This window comes from Lates calcarifer, linkage group LG1 (assembly GCF_001640805.2).
Source record: "Lates calcarifer isolate ASB-BC8 linkage group LG1, TLL_Latcal_v3, whole genome shotgun sequence".
Lineage (NCBI taxonomy): Eukaryota > Metazoa > Chordata > Actinopteri > Centropomidae > Lates > Lates calcarifer.
In genome coordinates, this window is record NC_066833.1 from 18,898,118 (window position 1) to 18,925,644 (window position 27,527).

The 27,527-nt window shown below is 38.9% G+C and overlaps 1 protein-coding gene across 7 annotated transcripts; it reads left to right on the forward strand.

Annotated features, from left to right (window-relative positions):
• Positions 1-103: 103 nt before the first annotated feature.
• grb14 (growth factor receptor-bound protein 14) lies at positions 104-26,825 on the forward strand. Of its 7 annotated transcripts, none has more exons than XM_051071534.1 (16): positions 104-245; positions 4,787-5,001; positions 6,175-6,304; positions 18,095-18,157; positions 18,495-18,651; positions 20,423-20,544; positions 20,699-20,773; positions 20,921-21,058; positions 21,964-22,074; positions 22,183-22,278; positions 22,635-22,688; positions 24,058-24,174; positions 24,689-24,758; positions 24,875-24,962; positions 25,269-25,362; positions 25,517-26,825. In XM_051071534.1, the coding sequence occupies exons 2-16, from the start codon at positions 4,814-4,816 to the stop codon at positions 25,661-25,663; spliced, it is 1,650 nt and encodes a 549-aa protein (XP_050927491.1). In that variant the 5' UTR covers positions 104-245; positions 4,787-4,813; the 3' UTR covers positions 25,664-26,825. The 7 variants fall into 7 exon arrangements, with proteins under 7 accessions (XP_050927491.1, XP_050927492.1, XP_018557840.1 ...); XM_051071535.1 differs by having other exon boundaries at positions 116-245; positions 4,790-5,001; XM_018702324.2 differs by lacking the exon at positions 104-245 and adding an exon at positions 4,249-4,375.
• Positions 26,826-27,527: the final 702 nt, after the last annotated feature.

A 27,527-nucleotide genomic window follows, 5' to 3' on the forward strand; every position in this document is an offset into this window, starting at 1 on the left:
GTCTTGATTATTATCGTTGCCCTCAGTAGCTGCATACATGATTTTTTTTTTCTCAGCATAATCAGCTGAAATCGGATCCTGTTGAATACCTGTTACTCCCAACTGGTAAAACGTGTCATACTTTGTGACGCATGGCACGTTACTGCAATGCACCTTGGCTACACGTGTGAACAATGAGTCTCTTTCCCCTCTGAAGCAGCGATATGAAGAGTTTAATTTGGAAACTCCACTTAAAGAGGCATAAGGTAAGCTGTCCACAAAAAAAAAAAAAAAAAAGTCCGTGTCGGATCCTTCATTTCAAACTGATATTATCGAGTCGGTTGGAGTTGGTGTAGAGGGAGCAGGAGGGCGTGTGCGACGGATCCACTCTACCGTGAGTTCTCAGTATTAGTTCTTTTTACTTTATGTCAGGGAAAGTTTACATTCGTGTTAATTTTATTAGATTATATAACATTTGAATTGGTTAGAGAATCAGTCACCTCCTCTTTGAAATATTTGAACACAGTGGTAATAGCTTTCCCTGACTTTGATATTTCTTGCACTGAATCTCCTACACATTTATTGTAAGGGATGAGATCAGGCTGACCTTCCCAACATGCAGAGGCTACTATCAAGCATTGTCTTACCAAGAAATTTCTGTACCAGCAAAATATGGGGGCATATCTATCTTCCTAGGGTCTTTTGTTCCTCAGTTCAATATTCTGTTAACACACATAAACCCTCCTACCCTACTCTTACCCTAAACCAAGTGTAGGCTATTAAATTGAGAGCCATTGAGAGTAAAACAGCAAACCCTTTGATTAGATCCACAATAGCTCATGTCATATTAAGCAAATACAGAGAGCTGGACAACATCATTGCCAGGTCTCCATTATGTGCCACTTAGAATTAGGAAACATGGGACCCTTAGAAAGTACACATGTAGAATGGGGGAACATAGGACACTTTGTCATGTTTCCATTATGTGCCCGAGGAACATAGGATCTTAGGGAACATAGGAGTGACTCCCAAAATATAACAGGGTCAAGTCAGTGTTTATACATTAAAACGAGTTTCATTTTTTGTGTTTTAATGTCAGACTTCCAAAAAAAAGCTCCTAAACTCGGCTGAACATGGATGAAATTGTTTTCCAGACAAATGGCACAGACTGAACACCCCATAAAATCCAACAATTTTCTTTTCTACAGTGAATTCTGTGTTCCTTCAGTAATTCAGTGAGAAGCGGACATAATGACATTAGGCAGTCACTGACAGGATAATTATTTGATTTTCAAATTAGATGCATACCAACAAGAGGCCTGCATCAAAGCTAAGCAGTTCTCAGACCACACAGCCAGGAGCAAAAACACATTGGTACTGTATCACAATAGTTTATCTTTGGACATTTTCAGTATTTCAAAATAAAACAACTCACTGGAAAACAATATAATTCTGCCCTTTCCTCTCCACAGCTTTTTAGAACATGCCAGAAATTACACATTGAATTCAAGTGAGAAATGGCAGCTAGTAGCTGCAATGAGGCTTACTCACAATACACAACGAATTATTCTTACAAGTGGTAACAAATGGCATGATCCCTAGGTCTAACATTATGAATGGGCTAGCATGGATTCTGAAAAGACACTGCTGCAGCACAAGTGTTTACCAACCGCCCTCTCCCTGTAGTTTCCAACAGCTGCTATGCCTCACTCCGTGCATTCCACATAAGCAGACCCACACAGCGCACAAATGTATGCCACCTTTCTCTGTCAATAGATGGCTAGAGTGCATCAAGATGCACAGGGCAACTGTACCTTGACTTGAACTCCTGATGTTCTTAAGCATGAAAGACAGGTTTTTGACAGGTACTCAGATCAGTTGGTGGAACAACAGAAAATTTATTTTTTACCCCTTTAGCTGAAGTCAAAGCAAGCAACTAGACCTAATGCTAAAATGATTAGTCAATTTATCAATTACTCAATTGATCAAAATCTAATCTGCAACTATTTTAGTCAGTGAGAGTTTTAAAATAATTTTGCCAAGAGTATGTTTCAGCAAACTGAATACCTTTGGGTTTTTCACTATTGGTTGCAGACAACAAGACAAATCACTAATGAAAATAGTAGTTGCCACCCCGTAAACAGCAATGCAACAACAAACAACAACTGTTACGTTACACAGTGTCTACAGTAGACAATTTCATCCTGTCCTCTTGCACAGAATACCTTATAGGTAAAAGTTTGCCCCAAAAGTCAAGCCTATTGCCTGACATGCCTCCTTGTACCGAGGAACTGTCCGGGGTGGTTCTACCTGCAGCTGAGACACTTCTGCTATAGTTATGCTCACCAGAACAGTTTAAGAATGCTGCAGGATATCCCTGTTGGCCTTGCAACCCTTCTGAAAAATCAGGCTCATCAAGCCGGGGTGGGACGCACACATGCTTGGCTGACCCATTCTGCAATGATTCAGTCCTTCATTGTGGGTTTAGAATATCTTCACAAAGAGAGAAGCTGGTAACAGGATATTCTGGACTTTGGTGGACAGGTAGGGTTAGCATAAGCCACAGGGTGCTCTGCTGTAGAAGGTTGGAAGCCAAAAGTGGATCCATAGACTGTGGAAAGTGCCCTGTGCTGCTCTCTGAGTTGAAGCTGACCATTATACTTCAGAGCTTTTCAGAGATGGAAGAGGGTTGATAGAAGGCTGGTAAAAGGAGTGTTAACACTATGTGCTGTTTTAGCACTACCACTGTATACAATGTGATATAAAGTATTGCTGAAGATGTTGGCCCTGGTAGTGACAGTGGAGCACTCAGGAGTTCTTTAGTATCCCTGTGTTGGAGGGCATTTATGCCATAACATAACCTCTTGCAGGTGAATTGTTCCTATTTATCAAATCTAACTTCTTAGCTGATGCAGAGGCCTTACCTGTTGTTTAAGCATTGACAGGGACACACCCGACAGGCCACCATTGTCAACTGGATAATAAAGTGAACTATCCTGTTTCCACCATTTTCCTGTCCATGTTTTGCTGAGGGGTGGCCTGCAGGATGAAAGTGAGGAGGTCTGGAGTAGAGTGATTAAGCATGGATGAGGTGCTACTTCAGTTCTGCCTCACTGTTTTAATCTGAGCTGTATTTCAGAGCAACAGCACAAGTGACAACTAACAGGCCAGCAAATTATGTGAAAGCGCTATTGGTGCTGTGGCACTGAAAGCAGAGCTGTTAAGGGTCAATGGCAACAACCAGCGTCTCATTAGACCAATTAATCTGTGCCGATGATGCCATTTTTGGCACCTGGCAAAGGTGTAGTGGAAGCAAAACTGCTTCTGTTGTTTAATACAAAACAGTTTCAACTTGGTGGAAACCCATTGAAAAATAATTTAATAAATTACATTAAAACATCCTCAGATAAAATAACGTTGATTAATAATTAATTGTAACATTAAGTGATACGTGTGTTGTGTTGTAAAACTAAACCAAAAATGCATTACAGCACAAAATAATAGGAGTAAAACTATATCTTTAAGTAATAGCAGACGCTGTTAACTCCCTAAAATAGATTTGGCATTCATCCTACACCAATGTAATTAGCATTTGCATTGACTGATACCAAAAGAATGTGTTCCAGTCTATAAGTTATTTCTGGCCCTCTCGTGCAGCCTGGGGTTTCTTGTCCCTGTATCAATCCACTGTAGGACCTCAGCAAAACCATTTGTCTATGCCCATCTCCTACTCCTCTCTCTCCTCTCCAAAATCAACCCCAGGAAACTAATTTTAACACTGCTGGTTTTGCCTCTTAAGCTGGTATGCTTTGTAAGTGCATAAAATAGAGCTTAGCTTAAAAGGTATCCCAAGGCATGTGGAGCTCATTTATTTTGACAGATGCTTTGATAGACGCATGTCAGGACGTGTAGATTAATGAAGACGCGGGTCATACAGATCAGCCTGATTTCCATCCCCAAGCAAGAGATTTCCCAGTTACAGTCCTTTTGAAAGTAAAAACAACTGGGTTTTGATCACTGCCCCAGCTTGTCATATTTACCAAAGTAATCAAATTATCCTTGTCCTCTGTTAATGTAGTGAGCTATTGCTTTAACCCTTTTCTGCCTGTTAGTCTGTATCTCCAGTAGCCTGTCAGACTCTGTTACACATTACCTTTCAGAGAGATGTTATCATCCCAACCATCCCCCACATGGAGCCTGTCACTGAATGACACAGCCCACAACACAACCAATCTGCAGGGCCGGCTACTCTGCACAATCACATGCCCTCTACACTCTACTAAGTTTAAAGTGCAATTTGGATCCCCATGCAAAGTCCAAGACAAAAGAACAGTTGGTCTTGTAGTACACGCGGCCCCTCCGGACTCATTACTGAGCTAAGACACCCCCTTTTTGCGTAAGTGTGGTTTGTGTGTAAAATTCCTGCCTTCCAGGTTGCAAAAGGAACTATATCAACAAACGAAAAGAAGGAAAATTAAAGCAACAATATTAATAAAAGACTTGAGAAGGCTGAACAAATTAGTTGATTATTAATATGCTACTCTGTCAGAGCAAGGACGTCTGTTTTGGGATTCATTGCGTTAAAAATATCTTTATTGTGGTAGATCATGTTTGGGTAGGAGGGATCGTTTTGCCCCACTGGGCTACCCTCATGGGCAGCAGATGAGCCAGAGAGACTTGTGAGTGAGTGTGTGTGTGTGTGCGCGCTCTGCTGAGCTGTGAGCAGAGGAGCCCCGCCAGCCAGCTTGCTCTAACTGTGCTCTGCACACACTCCAGTCCAACAGCTCGTGTCTTCTCTCTGCTCCAGAAGATGCCTTGGATTTAACTGGCCCACATGAGTGATATGAATAACACACTGGACGAAATACACACTTCTGGAAGCCTCGGAGAGAAAGCAGAGATTTTTCAGAGTGGCAAGGGTAATGTGAGTGGCTTTACCAGCCCAGCCCTCATCCCTTTGCGAGCTCCCTTACTAACACCAAATGCCCAAAAGACCAGGACTACGCTCTGCAAGGGGAACAGGTATGACTCATTTTGTTTTCAACTTGTCATTAATGATGCCAGTATGTTTATAAGGTTAAGAAATCAAGTTGCACTAAAACTGTAGTAGTAGTATTTTCTACTGTAGACTTAACAATGTAAGCAGCCCTGCAGAAGAATAGTACACTCCTTGTATTTTCTGCAGCGAGACAGAGAGATCTATTTGAAAGCTGTAGTGTAGACTTTGTACCTGTAAACACACTTGGCTCAACCCTAACACAGCTGTCATTGAAGTGTAATGTATTATTTCAACAGTGCAGTTAAAGACCTGGAATAAAATCAAGCACCTGTTAGTTTGCGGGAGATAATTAGTAACTCAGTAACTGCTCTGTTTACAGAACAGTAAAGAAAGCATCAGTCAGAGAACAGCAGTATACAGAAACTGAGGCCCTCTCATATGCAAGTGTGCTCAGTCTTTTTAACCGTATCTTGATGGTGGAGTGGATGATATATTGTGTAGTAGATGATCAGTTCATGTAGGTGTTTTCTGACTGATGTAAAAATGGGCAGATTACAAGGAAAGTAAAGAACAAAACATGGATCATTCTACAACACTCACAGGTTTGAATGATGCATCCTTAAGTGATTATGACAGGGGGACAGAGAATTATAATATATTGTCATTCACAATAAAATTATTACATATTGTCATTTTCTTGATTGTAATACAGTTCATATTCCTCCAGCCAGCAGTTCAGTGTGTTAGCAACTGCTGTATTGTACAGTGGTGAAATCAGGGGCAGCTCACGTGTATTATCTGCCATCTTATCAAAAGTCTGTTGGTGATTAGGGTGTGCCGTCTGGTCTTTGAGAGCACGAGGGGTCAGAGAAGAGACAGCCTTGTGTTTTTGTCAGATATGTCAGTTTGTTTATCACCTGCGCCATTTACACTCCTCATCCCTGTGCATGGGACACAACCAACACAGGAACCAGCGATATGTTGTAACAACTCTCTAAGCTGCCAGATGTGATAATAGTCATGCATAAAGTACTAATACATCATTGCAATGTTCAGCCTGACAAAGACAGTACTAAGCAGAGGGATGTCAAATCGAAATCAAATCAGAACAATGCGTGGATCATTTTAAGCAACATCTATTCCTCGCTCTCATTTTGTCTTATGTTTTTTTTTTTTTTTTTTTTTTTGTCTTTCAGGAACAATGGAGAGGGAGAGGAGTCATTCTCTTCTCCTGTTCCAAACCCTTTCCCTGAGCTTATTCCCTCAACCCTCACCCCCTTTGTCTCTGAATGTTTATTACCATGGACCAAAAGCAGTGCATCTCAGGTGAGTGTTCCATTTAGAGCACTTGAGGGTTATCGTGACACAAAGAGGCATATTATTTGAAAAAATAAGGCCTCTGTTGTAACCTTTTCCATATGCTACCCCAGGCAGCAAACTCATGAGAACTTTAATTGGAACAAATGGCAGACAAACGACTGCAGGACATACAGTGTTTAAAATTAAATAAATACATTGTTACATGATGTTTGGCTTGTGATTTGTCTGAAACCTTCGGGGCATATGGATGGTTGAACCAGTTATGCGAGTATGGAAATTAGTTGCAGTGAGGGGATGAAAATGCAGTGTCAGCACGCTCAGACAATCCACACAAGCAATGTTATTACTTTTGAGATCCCATGTTTCTACCTGCATACAGTACAGTGGCCACTAAACTACATAAAAATAGGCAATAAAGTGAAGCGTGATACTGCCTGTAGATGAAGCAATTTGAAATTTGATTATAGCTTCATGGTTTACCCAGGAAATACCTGGCCTAGAGCCTAACAGCCACTCTTGTACATTTGTTTAGCACAGTGTGTGTGATTTGTCATGCACTGAATATGGAGAAGTGCCTAATGGTGCTGGAAAAGCTTTCACTCTAATCTAGATGTTGAACAAATTTTGGCTTTTCTTATGTGGAATTTAATAAAACTTAACTTTAGTTACTGACAAGCTTTCTAATCTAGTACAAAATTATTAATTACTACTGAAATGGAACACAAATACTAATTAACTAAGGAAAATATATGTTTTTGTCAATGCCATACCACCACAGTGTTTTACAGCTATTGTAACTTGACCCAAAAATCTAATGATCTCATGGTTTTGGCAGCTATAATTAAGGTGATACACAACTCATGATGAATAATTGTTAACTTTGTCTTTTTCTCTTTTTCAACCAGTGAGTGCAAGTTAGGAGAAAATGTATTATTATGCTCAGCAAAAAAATTATTCAACTTGACCCTGTGATCTATAGATGATTTGTACGTCTATACAGACCTCAAAGTCAAATTCTAAAAAGAGAGTACAGTCATTATGTTGGAAAGCTAACAATTATGGTTCTGCTTCAAAAGTGCATGGCTTTCAAAATGGATTTTGTCTATACATTTTCCAGGGCTGTTAAATTAGTCTGGTTTGTCAACCACTAGATATTTCCTGGATGTGGATCCCTGTAATGTATGCTGGAGTTGATTTCAGGTTTTTCAGTATCTCTGTGGTCTCTGTGTGTATGTGTGTTTGTGTAAGTTTGTGTAGCAGCAGGGGGCAGCTCAAAGCAATGACTCATAGGAAAGCTAGATATTACAGAGCTCAGCAGTTACCAGTGACTATCAGCAGTATTAAACCTCTCTGTGCTTAAGTGTTGCTTCCAAGTTGAGAGTGAAAACACATACAGACTTGTATTAGCGTCAACTTCTGTTTTTTCTGAAGCTTCCATTGTACTCTGGTGTATTTGTGATTAGCGCAAGAATGTTATCAAATTGGTATCTGTTCCTCTTCATGCATTATGATAAGATTGCTTGATTATCTAACGCTGGAGTGTCTCCACTTGATATACAAAGTCTCAAATGAGCCCTTCTATTCTATTCCCTCCTCACTCAACTCAGGGTTTCACTTTAGAAAATTACAGAACAATTGCTAATTCTCCAGTGCTCTCACCAGCCTATTGTGAAGACAGGTCAGGGATTTGCACGGATTTGGCATTTTCTTTGATAGGTGTGAGAATAATCCTCAGCAAAGGAGCAAAAATGACACCCAGTTGACCTCACTCTGCAACAATGTGGCTCCCTTGTTAGCAAATCCTCATGTATCTTACTGATGAGGCCCCGCGCCTGCAACACATGGGCCTGAGAGCCTCTACCTTAGCCTTTTCAGCAGCAGTATTGGGAAGACAAAGGGAGTATGTCAGACTGAACAGTTGTTTATGTGTGACAGTCCTCATGTCACAGCGTTATGACCTCATTTCAGTGGAACTCAAGAAACCAGTGACATCGTTGTTCCAACTGTGCACCACTCATCCCTCACCCACCCTTCCAACTTTTCTATAAAGGAAAATTGTCATTTTAGGTAGTCATTTTCCAATCAGTTACAATTATCTAAAATGATAATCTACTAGGGACAAGCTTAGATTATAGAATGAGTGGGTTACCGTTGTGATATCTCAAGCAACTCGGCGTAAATGAGGCCCTTAGAGTGACATTACTTGTTTTAGAGAGGCTTTTCAGCCATTTCACTTGTGAGAAACTGGTTTATCTGAGCCCACTGTTAGCCTTGTGTTTGCAGTGTCACGGTCCATTTCCAAAACAAAATCACCAAGTCATGATGGCCACATTATGACAAGGAGACACTTAGATTTGCTGTCAGCACAACAGCCTCCAGTAAAATATATGTCTAAATGCATATGAAGCCAGTGTGTAGTCAGGTGAACTTTACATAAAAATACACTGCAATGTGCACAGTAGGTTAAGACAACTGGATTGTGGTCTTGTGGTCTTGTGGTCTTGAACTGGTCTTGTTAGGACAGATCAGTTTCCATGGTGAATAAGTCAGTTTGTTCCCTATACTACCTCAGCTGTTTCAGACATACAACTGTGTCATGAGAGATTACTTTGTGAAATAAAATCCTTCTGCACTTTTGAATTTGACCTCAGGAAGAGTGACCACTGGCGACAGCAAGGGTTCAGCCTCTGACTTCACAGCCACAGCACCACATCAGTCCATGTTGATATTGTTGATAGGGACTTTGTCTGCAACATTATGGAAGAAACGGTATATCTTATACAATACAATGGCAAAATAAACAGTTTTTGGGGAAGTCCAAGACACTGGTACCGCCTCCACTCTCCAGGAATATAGTGAGCAGTCATGCTTGGACTCTTACCAGAAACCAGAAGCACACAGACAGTCTGTGTACAGATGGTGTTGAGTGCTCAGTTCAGCCATATGACTCAGAGGAAATGCCTGCCTCTTTAGAGATGTTATTTCAGATGCAACACACATCATGTCCGTGTTCTTCACTCTTGAGTTTCAGCCTCTCCTCTACAGCAGATGTTACACTGTCCTCAGGGTCACACTTAACAGTTATAAACCATCTACACATGTTCTCTGTGCTACTTGATAATTTGTCAACATTTTTACTGCTTACTGACAAAACAGAGCTAAGCTGATTAATAATTTGTGTTGTATAAACTTGAATCAGCATTTGGTAGATGAGTGAGCAGTGATGTCTGTCAGAAAGTCACAACCACAGTCTCCAGAAAATGGCAGCGGACAGTTTCATTGTTTCGTTTCCCCACAGGAATTGTGGGGAAAGAGAGCACTAGAACTGAGGACTTGCTGCTCAAGGAGACTGTGCCCATGTGGTATGCGCCTTAACCACTTGGCTATTAGGTCATTATTTTTCAGATTTTTCAAAGCACACTGAACACACCAACTTGAGTGGCTAATTAATTCAGCAATTCATTATAAAACAGTACTTTAAGTGAGAATTAGAGGGCTTAGAATCAGAAGAGTCACATAGCTCCCATTCCTTGTGTCTAACAGAGAGTATGTGTTATATATGGCAAGTCGTCTGGTGTTAGATGTACATGCTGCTCCTTCATTTCTCTATGTCTCCCTCTTGTCCCTTTCTGATTGACAGTTATGTGGTATAAAATCATAGTTCCTGTCGGGAAATTATTAAGGATTACATTAATCCCATAGTAAACATGGTTAGTAACGTTTAGTCCAGGTGAACTACAAATTCTGTCCTCCTCAATTTTAATATTTAACAATGAGACCAAATAAAGCTTGTAAATTCTATAATGCTAACCCATTTCTTTTGCTTTGTCTTGTTGAATTTTGATGTTGCCATTTCTACCAAACTTCAAGTTCAGCCGTGTTTACTAAATATACAAGGTGTGGTATTTTGGTGGTATTTATTCTATGGCTTAACTGTGGTCTGCAGAATGACAGCTGCGCATGCGGGTCTTGTGTAAACAGCAACAACCAGGGATTAAACTGTGAGAGTAGTGTAATATGAATAGGTCAATCACAGAGTGTGTTTTTATTATAACATGTCAAACACATGTAGCGCCTTCCTCTGTCTCTCCCTCTCTCTCTCTCTTGCTGAGACACAAACACAAAACACACAGGCAAATGCGCTGTTCACCATCTGCTACGACCTTATCAGAACCAGACAGCGGTAACTACTATGTGAATGTGCCTGAAAATACAAACATCCAACTTTTCAAGGAAAAGCACTTTCTCACTGGAGGTTAGCTCAGTTCACTGTAAATGGAACAGCACAACTCTTGAGCACAGTTACTATCCCTGTGCCAAACAACTTGGACAAGGTTAGGAAGTACATTAAGCTGCATTTCCTCTAATGACCACTGGACGCTGGTTGCCACTACCTGATCCCTGGCTCCACACAGATTTACTCTAATATTGTATTTGAGTAAAATTTTGGGGTACTTTACTTGAGTATTTCCACTGTATGCTACTTAATACATTTTATACATACATACATACATACTTCAAGCCTGAATATCTGCACTTGTTGAGGTAGTCTACATGGTCTATATGACACTGATCTACAGTGTTGTGGCTGCTGCAAAACTGACAGCTATCATCTCTTTTGCAGATGATTCTACAGTAATTTAGCTTGTGATTGTTGTCAGTTTCATGATTTTCCTTTTGATTAAATTTTATTACATTGTTATACATGTGCATGCTAGCTACTGTTGTTTTACTGTTTTATTTACAATAATGTGCTGGGCAGAGGCACTGCCTTAAAGGCTAAATTCAGAGAACAAAAGTGGCTATGTCCTTGTTCTGCAAGAGAACTGATACATGTCTCTGGCTGTTTTTAAGTAAGTATACTGTAAAGTCGGTGTACACTATACACCTGCATATACGCACCACTGCACCTCTGGCTGCTGTCTTGTTCCTCTGACAGAGCCTGCAAGGGGGTCCTGGTTGAATCAGTCGTGGTCAAGGACAATGTGTCTGGACCTGGCTTGTTATGAGAGTTGTGGAGACTCTGCTATCATTCTGGCTCCATTAATTCCAATTCGTTTTTAGCTGTGTGATAACTAGCAGTGTCTGCCTGGTCTGCCCTCCCTGTGGTGGGAGGTTCTTCTTTTCCTGTTTGTGCTCATGAGTTGGAAGAGAGGACCATCATTGATCCAAAGATTCCACATTCACTGCAGTTAAGTTAAAGATACCCTTCAAGTTTTTGTTTTGGTGACAGCTAAGTTTTGCAATAAAGCTGCTTTATCGCTCTGGGATGCACTAAATTAGTAAATATAAATATTCACATTCAGACAGCTTTCACACCACAACTAATATATAATCTAGATAGAACTGTGGTCTGCTACCATTTCCTCTTTATTAATGCATTAATAGCTTTAATGAAATGACATATGTCCGCTACAGCTTCTGGTATGTTTTGTAACTGGTGAAATGGATCCTCCAGTATAGTTCGATATAGAACCGGTAGAAAGTTAGATGCATTGTAGTGTGTTAGAGGCAAATTTTGACATTGATGTCTAATTGTAATATATATACAATACATATACAATAAAGTGGATAAATAAATGCAGTTTTGAAAAGAAATAATACAATAAATAAATAAAGTTAGGGCTGATGTAGATTTTAGAGGTCAGTCAGAATTCCTAATGTGGTTGCAAGAATATCAGGATACAACTCTCTTTGATTTTCCTCCCTAGTTATTAAACTGCAGATTGTTTAATGATCACTTTTTGCCAGATATCATCACTAATACAGTATACAACATTAATTCAAACTGTTTCATGGATACGCTTGTAAACATTTATTTAGTGAAACGTGAACTTTCTGGGAAATCTGCAGCTCCTTTGCTTTGGTTTTGCCATTATCACTTGGCAGAATTTGTTACTTTGATTCCAAATATTATAGCTTTCCCTGCCCTTGGACTTGGACTTTTCTTTGTTTTTTTTTTTTTTTTTTTTTTTTTTTTTGTTTTTTGTTTTTTGTTTTTCAACTTTCTCTCTAAAAGGAGAGAAAAGGAGCTGTTACATTTCCAAGGACAAGGAGGAGTTTGTGTTGTGGGGAGGCAACATAACTTAGTTTCTCACAGTTTGACTGTGAAGGATCTCACTGTAACTGGTTTTCTATACTATTCAATAGGGTTACCATATATTGTATTCAAAACTGTATTGTATATTATTAATATTAGAATAGAACCATAATTAACTATGTACAGATACTGTCCATAGTTAATTGCGCACCAAAAGGCGGAAACATGAATTTCCACGCAAGAAGAGTCACCTTACCTGCCATCATACCACTTTGTCTGCAGAAGAGGGTGAGAACCTTAAATGGATTTTTTATTATCTCTCTTCAACATTAATGCGTTTTCCTCTTTATTAGTGAAGCACTGCATTGTGTTCCTGATCGCATTATTGTCGGAAATTAAAGATGTTTTTTCAGATGTCACTGGATGAGGATTATGGAAAGGATCACTCTATGTAAAACTTTTCAAAACTTATCTTCATTAATGTAGAATGTATTCCGTTCGCATACACTGTTCACAGCTGTTTGTCAGTGGCATTGTTACTTGTTGAAACTGACCTTATTAGTTCTGAATTCAAGAAAAATATTAGCTCATTAGGAAGCATGTTTTTTTTTGTTTTTTTTTTTTAATTAATCTTTGACGCAGATGCAAGATGTCATTTGAAAGATGACAGGTGCAGTAACCCCAGAAAATAGCTCTCACTGGACTCTGAAAATATACTGAAATGTAAAATGTGCAATTCACTTAAATAACGAGGATAAATGCTGAACAAAGAAAACCTGCATGCAAGTCAGAATGTCAATAGACTGTATTACCTGTGGAGCAATGCTTTACGTTGGTAGGACCTACTTAATTGGAGTGTTGGTTGTGTGATTTCTAAGACTTGTTCATGTTCAGCAACAACATAATGTAAATTCTTACAATGGCCTGTTCCTCTTTGTAACTGCTCCATTATTTCCTACAGATTAATTTATCCTATCTATCCTCGTGGCTTGCTCTTTTTACTTTAACACTGGGCTCTTAGCCCGTATATCATACTAAAATAAAAATGATATCACTTGTTACTGCTTCAATGTCTTAATAACGTAAGATATAATTATTCTCATTTTTATCAGTTCACCTCAAGTATCTTTTCAATCAAAGTATTTTATCAGTCACAGAGTAAAATATGTGCCAATCCAGTCCCAACAAACTTAGCAGAATGAAGGCTAGGGACCAAATAATATTTATTTACTGTATGTTTACAAAAGTAACCCCTGCAGCAGCTCAACCATAATTTTCAACATATAAAGAAGCACCTACTATAGTTTTCCAGGATGATGCTCTGTAAAGCAAATAGTATTCTGGCTATTACTTTTGTATTTCTCCACTTCTAACTTGGTTAAAGATTAGTAGCCAACAAGTGCAACCCACCAACAATGCAGTAGACAGTGTATCTGTGAAAGGTGTAAATAGCACCTGATCTGGCCATTAAATAGACAGTCCCATATGAAGCTTAGTTTGTTTTGTTTCTGGTGTTGTAACAGTGTGGAGCTGGTCATTTCTCAGTGGTTTTCTACAGGGCTGGAGGCCACCGCCTCACCACCACTCAGTGATAAAGCTGCAGCTGTGGGAGTGCAGTTCAAGGTTAAACCATAGTAGTCTAATTGGCAAAATGGCTCACACTGTCCTGTCCTTGAGATAAGAAGGTCTAATAGAGCAGTTTATATTCAACAAAGCTATATATAGTCCTGCATATGTCTGGATTTACTCTGCCTTGTCTAGACTTGCTTTTCATTAAAATTCCTTTTTAACACAGCAGATTATGTTGTGTTACTCTGACTACTACTTTGCTCCTCACCCCTGAGACACAGTGCTACAAAAAATAGCATCAGAGTTTGTTGAATATGGCTTGCAATTGCATACTGTAGCAATAGAGCCTAACTGATAAATTGGTGGAGAGTGGAGTTACTATTTTAAAAAATCAGTATGGCCAGACAGCTGGATCAGAGCATCTCTGAAACAGCAAGGCTTGTGTGGCAATCCCAGCCAGCAGTGGTGAGAATCTACAGACAATTATTTGAGGAGGCACAAACCACAGACTTTTGGTTGGAGTCTTTGTGGTGAAAGAGGCTAATTTTTTGTTTGTTTCTGCCATTTTTACTAAGCTAACAATACTGTGCCATGTGGGAGGTGTGTAAATAAACCACTGCGCAAAGTTGCATTGATCTATGTTTGGCACTACCGATCTATGCAGTAGGTTAAATTACAATTATTTAAAGCAAACTGCCAGATTTTATCTGGGTGGTGAGCTTTAAACTAAATAAAAATAAAATTTGATATTAGTGTCATGCACAACCAACTTAGCTAGTACCAAACTAAGCAAATGCAGTGCTCTGTAACTAAATCTTTATGGCTGTGGCACAACCAAATCAGATCAAAATCAAACTATCCACACACACTAGATGCACTTCTGAGAATGTCGTCCAGTATCTGTACCACTATATGACGGTCACATATTTCAAAATTGGCACCTCATTTTGGCATTTTACCTAAGGATTTATTAAAGAAAACCCAGCCAACATGCTATTTTTTTCCTTAAAGTATTTTTACTTCTTTAAAGAAATAACTCTCCAAGTAACATTCTTTATATTTGCATGTTGCACTATAATAGGTGTGCATGATTGACATGACGTAGGTGGACACGGATGCTTTTCAGGTGAAAGCATGTGTACATTTGAATCAGGGCTACTTGCTGATGAATGCAGCTCTGTGTTCACTGATAAAGACCTGAGCGGTTTATGCAGCATGCTACCTTGCTTGGCCATTCATTAGAAGCTCTTAAACAATGATTAACAGTGCTATCTACTCAATGTTTTCACTTGTCTGGTGTGAAACAATGATGCATAATGATACAATAATTAGACTGTAGAACTCAGAGTAATTACATTGAGTGCTATGATTATAATTATTTGACCCATCTGTTGATATTATAAACAACATGTTTGTCTGTGTACTTCACAATTGATAACTGAAAATTGTAATTTAATTTAAAATGCCACATCAGTAAAAGACTAAATGTCTGCCAATCTGAAAAAACACAAGAGCCATTGCACAATGGGTCCACTTTGATTTGTCACTGTTACTCACATCACTATAGACATCAATACACGTCAAAAAGATGTGAAACTGACTATACTTTACTATATATTTTATGCTGGGCCTTGTTCTTTAATAGCTTATGATAGCAAACCATGTGAACACCATTTTGGTGCCTTAGGCCAAACACCCACTCTTTGACATCAAATAATTGGTGATAATTATGCAAATGTAACAAAAAATAATGCTATCATGGTAACCATGGAGACTGCACTTTCACTCACAGGAAACTGGTCTACTTGTGTGGCTCTGATTTTCACCCTCTCCAGCAGCAGTAACAAAACCAAAACAAGGAGAGAGGTCTACAACCATCCTAGTAGCTCTGTGAGGATATATTAGCATGCTAACATGCTCACAGTGACAATGCTAACATGCTGATGTTTAGCAGGTATAATGTTTACAATGTGCCCCATATTATTAAGTAGGGAAGGATGGTAATTTTGGCTAATTAGCAAAAAACACAATGTACAGCTGATGCTGATGGTAATGTCATTACTTTTGCTGATATTTTGTCAGAAACCAAAATATTAGACAAACTGAAATTTGCCTCCACCATTTGTTGAAATATTTCTACAAAACCACAGAGGAAAAGAAGAAAAGTCAGGGGATTACCAAAATCAAAGGGCCTGTAGCAAATTTCATGGCAATCTACTTGATGTTGAGGTTTCAGTCTGGACCAGGGTGGTGGACTGACCATTAGACCCACATTACAATCCCTCAAACTGTGCTGCTAGCATGACTAAATGATTCTTACTGCATTTGTTTAAGACGTTTTTACCACATATATTGCACAAGAGCCATGTATTACATTAGGACAGTTCCCATGTCCCTCCCTTACTCCATTTCACTGCCTGTATCAAATTTCTACATTTTTACAAAAACAATTAACATCTTTAACTCACAGGATGAGTGATCTTGTCAAGGAATCCACATTAAAATTAAAAGTTTCCTTATTAATGGGAAAGCTGCAGACCACTGCCAAATTTATGGTATCCTCTACATTTCTTTGAAGAAATAAATAACAGACAAAACCCCACAGCGTGATTCTGGGTTGGTGTGTTTTTGCTGATGACAACAAAATTTAAATTTCTGGTCTCAACAGGCCACAGAATGCACGTGTGGAACACAGTCACTCTCTTAGGGTTGCCATAGGTCTTTGCAAAATTTAACACAAATCCTTAACACCATATTGTCTCCCTGTCTCTTCTACTTGTAGTCAATCAAAGGATGGCGTGCACAGTTTTCAGGCTGTGGTCTGAGTGATTAGATATTTCATCCTCATAGGTAATTCATTGTCTTCTTCATTGTGTCTTCTCAACATCTCAACTAAAGTTTGCATGGAACTAACTCTAATATTTTCAGTTGGTCTGTGCTAAGTAATGCAAACATAAGTACATCTGCAATGCTAATGTGCTAAAAAAAAAAAAAAAAAAAAAAAAAAAAAAAAAAAGAGGTTTCCTCACCCTCAGACAAACCCTACCCTGTTCCTGGTGAAATGTGATTCCTGAATGATTTGATTTGGCCAATTCTCAGGAAGCCACTTCCTTAAAGCAACTCAACTGTAGCCCAGGCTAGATGCAGCCATGACCAATACATATCTTCTTGTTTGTGTCTTTTAAATAAACATGATTTTGCACCACTGTTGTGCCAAGCTCTCAGCTGTTGCTGTCTATATTTCAGATTTGCTTCAACAAATCTTTACATAATTAGCCTGCAGTGTTAAATATATTACACACTGGTTGCTGGAGGAGTCCGTTTAATTCAGGCCTTTGTCTTTGTTAGATGTCAATAAACAAAGATGTTTGTCTTGTAAGGCTCCATGTGGGCTAATTAAACACTAAATGGTTTACACTGAGAGGTGATGTCATAGTTGAAGGCTCCCATTTGCTGGTGGCTCATTGAGGGCTCAAACCTCATCCCCATTGGGCAGCTCTGACCTTCTTTCTCTCCACAAAAGGAGTCAGGCTATAACTATAAACTACTGAGAGAACTCAAACAGAGAAAAGAGACAGCCACTGGGTCTTCACTGTGATCCCCACCCCCCATAAAACCCATCCACCCAGCCCAACTTTAGGCTGAGATGACCCAGCCTGCATTACGTTTAAGCAGTACCTTTACAATTGCTCTCTTGGCCATTGCAGGACATTATGCTAGGGACTGTGCTTGCCATGGATGCGTAAATGTGAATAGAGAGGGGGTTGGAGCCTTTTGACACTCACTCTCTCTCTCTCTCTCACTCTGTTTCTCCACCCACTGGTGAATGAGCAGATTGATCTCTGGCTTCTTGACTCTTCGTGGTGAGGAAAGGTAGCAGGTGATTTGGATTCGAGCTGTAGCAATACAAATATGTGGTGTAAGAAAAGCACTGTGCTAAGAAGCAGTTTTGTCTAAGTACCTTCTTTCAGCTCCACTGCAGCACAGAGAGCGAGGCAGAGAGAGAGGAAGAAAGAGAAAGAGAAAGAGAAAGAGAGAGAGAGAGAGAGAGAGAGAGAGAGAGGAGAGGGAGAGAGAGAGAGAGAGAAAGACTCACTCGTTGCCTCCCAGCTGACATTAGCTGTGCCGTCTGATGCACATTTTTATCGTTCTGACAAAAGCTTTCCTTTGCAATGCTGTGTACTCAGCCATGTATAGGCTACAGAGCTTGCTCAGCCTCAGAACTCCGCTTGGCTCCAAACACAGGGGGGGTAAGTTATACTTTGAGATGGATTAATTTTAGTGTTTGATGTCTCAATGTGGTATTGCAAGATTACTGCATGCTTTTCTTCGCAAGCTCAAGTACATCCTATTTTGTAGGGTTTTCTCCAACTCTGATTTGAATACCCTGCTGTTGCAACAGAAATCAGTGGCTACCTTATTGCTGTATGTGGGTCAAACTGATTAATTTGTCTGATACTTTGCCTCACTTTTAATACTGGCCATTGCTTTACTTCAAGCCAAAAGCAACAGTTTGCTTGTACTCCTTGAAGGTAAGAAGTATCCCATCCTGGTGAATGGTTTGTTAATTTGATGCTGCTATTGCAGGTAATCAAAGTTTTTAATGAAGATAACACCAGCATAGCAGTAGAAGTTCCCAGTGACATCACTGCCCGAGACATATGTCAGCTTTTTGTCTTGAAGAACCACTACATTGATGACCACAGCTGGACTCTTTTTGAACACCTCTCCCATCTGGGAATAGGTAAGATTTTTGGTTTTCTCCAAAATGATCATCTGTTTGTGAGAATGTAAAAATCTCAGTAACAACATGGTCAGTACCATGTTACCAGTACCATTAAAATCTCAAAATGCTCAAGTTGTATTGAATAAAAAGATCCCACTACAGTCTGCAAGGGCTTAGATCCACAATCTTCTGTGGATATATTATATATTCTGAAAAAAACCTCCTTGACATGTGTTTTATGTCATTGTTACTTTTGTTGTCTCTGTCAGTGTTAGTCATAAGTTTTTAGTTTTTAAAGATTTCAGTGAAAATGTCATCTGTGGCTTCCTAAGCCTAATGTCACACCTCTGAATCACTGCACACAGTTCAGATATTTTTCAGCAATTCATATTGTTCTCACTGAACTAAATGACTTTCTGGCTTGAGGACAAAAGGAGATCTGAGGTAATGTGCCGAGCCAGTTCAGGTTCTATGCCGTTCTAAATATACATGAAACCAGTACTTGTTTGACTTTGACATACTTACAATATGTACTTGTCTCAATCATGTGATGCTCATGTTGTTAATCCTGTGGGGAAGATTTGCTTGATTTGATGGGAGGAGTGGCAGGATGTGGTGGAGTGGTGAAATGTGTAGATGTTAGAGTGGAACAAAGCACTGTCCTCTGTGTCTCCCGTTGAATCCACATGCTGTAAACACGTGGTGTAAAATGATGTTGCTCCATGTTTTTATCACATGAGACATCAATTATAAATCTTCACTGTGTAGAGTGTTCTCCCTCATCCTCTACTGGAACTGCAATAGTAGAGAGGCAGTGCAGTGCATGTGTGAAAACATCACTGACATTACCTACTTTTGCATTTGATAATGGTGCATGAATGGTATAAAATATAGTTCTTTGTAAGCCAACAGTGAAAAACACACATATTTGTCAATGATATATTAATACTGATCTGCAAGGGGACAGCGCGACTGCATAAATGATTTCTCAGCTGCATTTTCACACTATTGCACACATTACATAATTCATCCATCTGCTCTGTTCCAGTCATTAATTTTTTTTGTCGAGACTACATATCATTGCTATTCAGAGAAAACCATGTATCTAAATATGTGTTATTTAACTTTCTTCAGATAAATGGATGGATGGATGAAATTCTCCTTTGCTACTTGACATAATCCCCTAAGCTAATATAACTTTGTAAGAACCAGTCGAAATGTGTCAAAATACAATATTTCAAAGTGCAAGGCTCTTTTTCTAATTCAGAAAAAGTTAGTGGAGATATGTGGTTTTCATGATATTTAGGCTGTAGAATGTAGTTTGCTTTTTCACACAGTATCCATAGTTCATATGTAAGGGGGATACCAATAAATGCTTATTCAGTTAAATAATTCATAAAGTAGGGCATATGTCATTTTTCAGATATATTTTATCAGCCGTGTAAATTATCACTAGCTACTTGTTGCTTTTCCCTGATTTTGTGACTGTTAAACATGGCTGTCTGGACTACAAAACAACCAATTAATTCAACACTCATTTTTAGTTCTAGGAAATAAGTAATGTTTATGTTGTACTGTTTGACTTGAGAACCATGCTTTCATTCAGAGGTTACACATTGATACAAGGTTAATAATCAAACCATGCCTTGAAGTTAAACTCTTGCCAGAACATCTTTTACAGACATAATTTCTCTGTGACTTTAAGAAGATTTAAAGTTATACCTTTAACTTTGGTTTGGCATTGCAGCTGATTCTACCAGGTCTCAATTTTTCCTACTTGTCTCACTAGAGAGAACCATTGAAGACCATGAGTCTGTTATGGAGGTGCTATCCAGCTGGGGGATGGACACAGACAGCCGCCTGTATTTTAGGAAAAATTATGCCAAATATGAATTCTTCAGGAAACCCCTGGTGAGTTTGTGAAGGAATTATGTGAAGAGTTCCTTCACATAATTTAGCATTTAGTATATCCTCTCTCTGAACTAACCCACCTGTAGGTCCACCACGGTGTGGGTTGAGGAGGTTAAAGAGTGTTGTAATACTGATGCTGCTATCATATTGGTAGGACTTTTTTCCAGATCACATGGTCTCCATATCCAGTGAAACCAGTGGGATGGTGGATCACTCTGAGCTTATACAGGTATCAGGTTCTTTCTGTTTACATTGAACTGTTTGCCTTTGACTTCCAGTTGTGAGTTGATCAACCCTTGTCTACATGTGTTGTACTACCCTTAAGAATGAATTCCTCACACGCACCTGTTGACTAATGTTTCTCTACCCAACACAGACCTTTCTCAACTCTAGCACTTGTCCAGAGATACATGGACACCTCCATGCCAAAGAGCAAAGCAGAAAGTCGTGGAAAAAGTTTTATTTTGTCCTGCGGAGGTCAGGGCTTTATTTTTCCAATAAGGGAACTTCAAAGGTGAGTAAAACAAAATCTTCCACAGAATGTTGTATGCATTATGGGAAACCTCTCCCTCTGTTTTTATACTATGGGTTCACCAGTTCATCCTCTGTGCATCTCACCTATGTTGTAAGAGAGCAGTGGAACAGGTTGAGCTTGATTTTCCTTAGGTCAGCTGGCACAGCAGTCAGGCAGAAACAGTGCTCTCAACGCTGCTGACAAGTGAACCTTATACCTAGGCACTAGCCATGCCAACACAACCACTTCTCAAATGCTTTCATTTCCTCCAACAGTAGACCTTTTGTTGTTGAACACAGGATAGCTTTGGTATGGTGCCCACTTTTACTCTAGCAGGTTTACCATTCATCTGTGGTCTTAGTCAGACACATTGGTGGTCAGTCAGCACAGACACTAACGGCTATGGCTTTACTTTAAATAAAGAAGTGGGAACGCTGTGTCACATGAAAGCAGAACAATGGTAGTCCTTGTGCTTTTTTTCCCTTGGAAATTTATCTCTAGCACACTGTGGCTGTTGATACTGTCTCAATAAAACCCCTATCAACATTTCTAAATTTATCCTTATCTCCTTTGTTACATTTATAGGTTAACCACACCCTGCACTGCTGATAACTGTTTTATAGATTTCTAAATATGCATTGTTTAAATTTAAGTGTGCTAGCCTCCACCTCTGTCTCAGATCAGCTATTATGTTCCTTCTACCCAAAAGATTAGACTGCAAGCATGGTTTGATTCAAATACAGCATGGTATTTATCCACTCTCTGCAGTTTTAGGTTTTATAATAGAAGCATGTCCTATTCATTTCTAAAAATAAATCACTTTGCTGTGCACATGTTGTGGAAATGAGACTGAAACCCAACTATTTGATTTGATGTTGCATACATATATTGTACTTTTTTTACAGGAACCAAGGCATCTCCAGTTCATTGCCGAATTTAGTGACAGTGATGTCTACACTGTCTTGTCAGCCAAAAAACTTTATGGAGCACCCACAGATTTTGGCTTCTGTGTCAAGGTACCATCACTTACTAGATATTCCAAAACTGCACAAAAGGAGCAGAAGTAGAGTACTGATTTCCAGCATGTAGCAGTTGTTTTATCTTAATGTAACTTCTCTCTCCAGTCCACAAAGTGCAGTTCAGTACGGGACTTGAAGCTGCTTTGTGCGGATGATGAGCTGACCAGGACCTGCTGGATCACAGCCATGCGCTTGTTAAAGGTTGGCTTGCTGATCACAGACTTCAGGCCTATGTCTAAGAGGAGGAATGCTGAGTCAATGTTAGAATCAGATTTAGCTTTGGGAGGAGGTCAAGGGAAACTGTTGAGTGATGCTGGATTAGCACTCGCTGTCTTGATAGAATCAGCATGTGTTCATTGTCTGAATGTCTGCTGGATACAGTTTAAAGCATTAGTCACTCTCCTGCCTGTCTATAAATAATATACAGTAAAGCACGACAGGCTGTGATTTGTTTGTATCTGTCCCTGTTCATCACTATGCTACAGGTCAACTGAAAGTATTTTAAAATTAACTTGTAAAAGGTTAGACTTGAACATGCTGACATTTTTCTGTTTCAGTATGGGATGCAATTGTACCAAAACTTCACCCAGAAACAAAAAGCTTCACAAATGGTAAGCGGAGCTCTTATTATTTCACTATCTTGTAACACACTTGAAAATTAATTGGTTGTACAAATGTGTATGTTTTTTGAAGTTGCTTCAGTCAATATGTTTATGTATTAACAATGAATGACTACATGAAACCAGTTGATCGTAGTGACAGACCCACTTAACCACACAACTTTGCAGTTTGCCTCAGTTTTATGGAGCCCTTTAGCCCCTTTTACAATCAGCTCATTGTTTTGGTTTTTAGCCCAAAAACACTGCACTCATCAAAAACATTATGATAAACCCACTTCATTATACGTGCTAAGCACCAAAATACTGATCTACTGGTAATGTTAGTAACTACCTAACTAGCTAGAAAATAAATTAATGTAGCGTTTAAGACAATTTTTCATGTTTTAAAAATCTGTTGGTGCTAACACATGCCAACACATAGCAGTTTAGCACTATAGTTGCATAGGACAAATGAGGCACCTTCAGTATGTCAATGAAGGTTTCTTTCCCCAGAATAGCCTCAGACTCTAATGGGAGTATTTGTGTGGCAGTGAACACAATCTATTTATGGCTTTTGGACATGTTTGTGAACCCTCTGCTTTCTAAAAATACACAGTGATCAGCTGCTCTCAAATTTAACAACTCATCACCTCGTCTCTGCTGTCAGTGGGTCATATGTGACCAACAGCTTCGCAAAGAGGATTAACTAGAAAGATAAAGGAGTACATGAATCTGCCACAAACAGCGTCAGGCTGTTGAATCTCCTGTAGTCTACATGACAAGATTTAGCTGTACATGCTACCTTAAGAAAACAGCTTAATTGGTTGACACTGAAAAGTAAACAGTCTTCAAATACAATACTACTGTAAGTAACACTGAGATGAGTGATGATAAGTATCTTTACATAATTGGAATTGGGGCAGGGTAGATAAGAGGAAGTACCCTCAAGGTAAACACTACTCACTTTGTTTTAACCACTTGTTTTAATTATAAGCTTAGCAAGTGGTAGAGGAACAAATGTGGTAATGTAAAAACTTCTTGTTAATCCTGATAAGAAGAATTTTCTTCAGTGTTCACAGTTATTTAGGGCTTAAGGACCAAAATGTGCCCATGTGGGTTGGAGTCACGTTACTCACGTTACTGACACTAGATGGCAATACAGTACCACAAGAGAGCAAAAGTCAGTCTACTTCCTTTCCACAGTATACAAAAGCAACAATCAATCAAAAGAGCATAAGCTTATAAGAAATATTTTTCCGTCTTTTCCTTAAATATGATAAAGTGTTGTGGGCAAATAAAGCAAAAAGTGAGGACTGGTTTAAACATACATAAGCTCGCACAGTCTATCCAAAGTAACAACATGATATCTGTATCATTTTAGAGAAGCATCTCAGAGAACTCACTGGTGGCCATGGACTTTTCTGGCCAAACAAGTCGGGTGATTGAGAACCCATCTGAAGTGTTGTCTGTGGCTGTAGAGGAGGGCCTATCGTGGAGGGTAAGTCAGAGGTCTTATTTAAAAACGTTCTCCTCCTCTGAATCAAGAGTTAGACAAGAATACCAATATTGTAAACAAGAAAAAGGGTAAACTGTAAGTTAATAAGTGATAATGCTTTTTTGGGCAACAAAAATATTACTGTTGTTCCACCCACTGGAACCACACACTCTAAGACATCTTACTGAAAATCTTTAAAATAAATGGTAATAAAAAGGATGTGATAAAATCTAGGAACTTCAAATGAAATTATGTGTTCTTAAAATTTACAACTTTATCATATGTATTCATGCACGGTGTAACAAGATTATTAGTTTACCTAATATTTTTGAATGACATACAGTATATTCATGTACACAGCTAGTTACCTAAACAAAATAAAGCTAGTAAGGTCAATGGCTGGAAGCACATCATAGATGAGACAGTAAGAAGAGAAGGGATAAAGAATAAATTCTTCTATGTTCTAAAATTAATTTGACTAATGTTGAGTAACTGCTGTAACTAATCTCTGCCTCAGAGGAAAAGCTGCCACCGCCTGAGTGGTCATGGGAGCCCCTCCACATCCCAGAGTTCAGTTTCAAACATAGGTTTGTGGGATACATTTTTATTATTGTGATTCTCTGTATGTGCACAATTAACATATTTACAGTACAATTTACAATTTACAATAATTTGTAACATATCACCTCTCTGTGTGCATCAGCTCTCCACTTGGCTCAGCCATGGTTCCACAGCAAACTGTCTCGGGATGAGGCTCAGCGTCTGATCACTCAACAGGGTCTTATTGATGGGTAAGCAGCTACAGTATACACCTCACTGTTTAACAATTTGTTGTTAAAGACCTCTAGGTTGTTGACTGTAAGTAGCATTTAGACTATCTTCCTTACACAGTGAGGATTTTATTCTATATCCACAGCAACTGAAATTATCTTTAGGAGACAGTTTGTTCTATAGTGCTAAGTACCAGAAAATACCACATTATATATTCAAAATGTAATTTTTTTCACATTTTGGATTTATTGTTATCTGGATTTTAGAATTTTTATAGAGTGAGGGCTTAGAACAACTGTGAAATGTTTTTGTTTGTTTGTTTTCAGAGTATTTCTTCTGCGGGACAGCCAAAGCAATCCTAAGACATTCGTACTGTCACTGTGCCACATGCAGAAAGTCAAACACTTTCAGATATTACCGGTGCGTACAATCCACAATTGGGATATACACTCCCAAGATGCTTTTCATCCATCTTCCAAAAATTACCTCCAAAGTTTTAGCCTCATTTTCAGTAAGTCACTTATCTTTTGTGTTTGATTCCCTTCTGTGTGGGTGCGCATGTATGTACATGCAGGTAGATGATGAAGGGGAGTTTCTCTACAGTCTGGATGATGGTCACACACAATTCACTGACTTGATCCAGCTGGTGGAGTTTTACCAGGTAAACCGTGGGGTGCTGCCCTGCAAGCTAAAGCACCACTGTGCCCGGATCACCCTGTGAACAAGGGACCCAAGAGACCGCTGACGGTCCACGTTCACCTTAACTCCAGGGCCTTTCTTGCCAAACACTCCCAGTGTTCTTGTGCCTTGAAGAAGAAAGATATACACAATAACTCAACAGCCATGCTAACTGAAACCACTGTTAGACCACTTTCAAACTGTGGTACATGGTCTGTCTTTTGTTCTGTTTTGTTTGTTTGTTTGTTTTCAGAAAAAGCTGAATTTGACAATAGACTATATGGCAACTGACTACAGGCTCTGAGGATGATGTACAGTTTTGTCCAGTGAACATTATACTTCGGCCCTGTAATGTGCCTGTATGTGGCGGTAAAATCAATTGTGCAAAGTACAAATATGGCTTCCTGTTTGTATATTGTGAAGCTGAATGTGTACCGCAAACAGCTTATGATTCTAACATCACAATGTCAATGAAACAAAATGTTTTTTTTTTCTTGGTAAGTGAAATACAGTAACTGGAATTTGATTTTTTACTGAAAACATTTCAATGGAACGTCTACTGCAATATATACAGCAATTACATGTACCTGTCAGTTACAGTCAGTCAAAGCTAATGATGGTTGCAGCCCAATAAGGGCAACCACATCATACTGGGAATTGTAGTATACAACACCTCTGTCCTGTTAAATTTAAGTAAAACTAAGCTATTGTACTTTTCATTGTCATTACATCTCTCAAGTATTCAGGTATTTTTTTTTTTAAAGAGAATGATTGTCGTTTTCTAAAATGACCTCTCCTCCTCTATGTGCTGGGCTGAGACTGCTGTAGAGAGAAAAAGAGAGGGAAGTAATGTACAGGTGGAGATGTGGCACACAACCTCACTAGCCTGCACTGTACATTAATTTTAAATGTATGTGATTAAATGAAATGTTTGTATTACATAAAATTAGTTGTGAGCTCACACCAGTTTTAGAAGTAAGTTCACCAATTTTAGATATAAGCCATTAAGATGGAAATCAGAAATACAGTATGACTGATTTTGATAATTTCTGGATCCATTGTACATTGAGATTTAGCTTTTATATTTTCCAAAGATTCAGGTGTTTCAATGTTTTTACTGCTGCTGTGGGTATACAGTGTTATTGTTGCCAATAATGCATCAGCTTTTCAAAAGGTGTTATAAATCAGTAACACATTCAAAATGACCATCTTGTGTTGTCATTACATTTGTTTTTTAGCTGGACAACAGTACATTGACCATGGACTGCATACACACACACACACACACACACACACACACACACACACATATATATTATACATACATATGTTTTGTACGATTTGTTGTTACATTTAGTGTGCTCTGCCAGGAATGTGTTATTCATGTGTGCTGCAGATCAGTAAGCAGCATAAACTTTTTACTCTAAAATCTAAGTAAGATCTGGTACAGAGTATGGCAGTTGATCACCAGGCTAATAAACTCTGCCATTGTTTAAAATATAAAACAGTATACATTGTAGTCTATGTATAGTGTATTTCTCAGTAAGTAGGGCATTCATGGTTATCATATAAACCCAATGACAAACATGCAATATAACAGTAAAATGAAATGTCTGCCTGAGCCATCTCATCAGCACGCAGTGGGGTGCTTCTTTGCTCCGAAAGATTTTTATAGTGGATACATAAGTCATGATTTTCTAATGGGATCCAGCACATAGTTAAATTTAGTTACACTATATAGCCTGTGTATGGGACACATTAGCCCAACATTGTCAAGTATGATTTACTGAATTCTGTGGGCAGCACTCTGTGTACATATACAGTATATGCTTTATGTGTCCTCCATGGCACGGTCACATAAATATATTTTTTATTACCACTAGATGGTACTAGAAGCATTTTGCTTT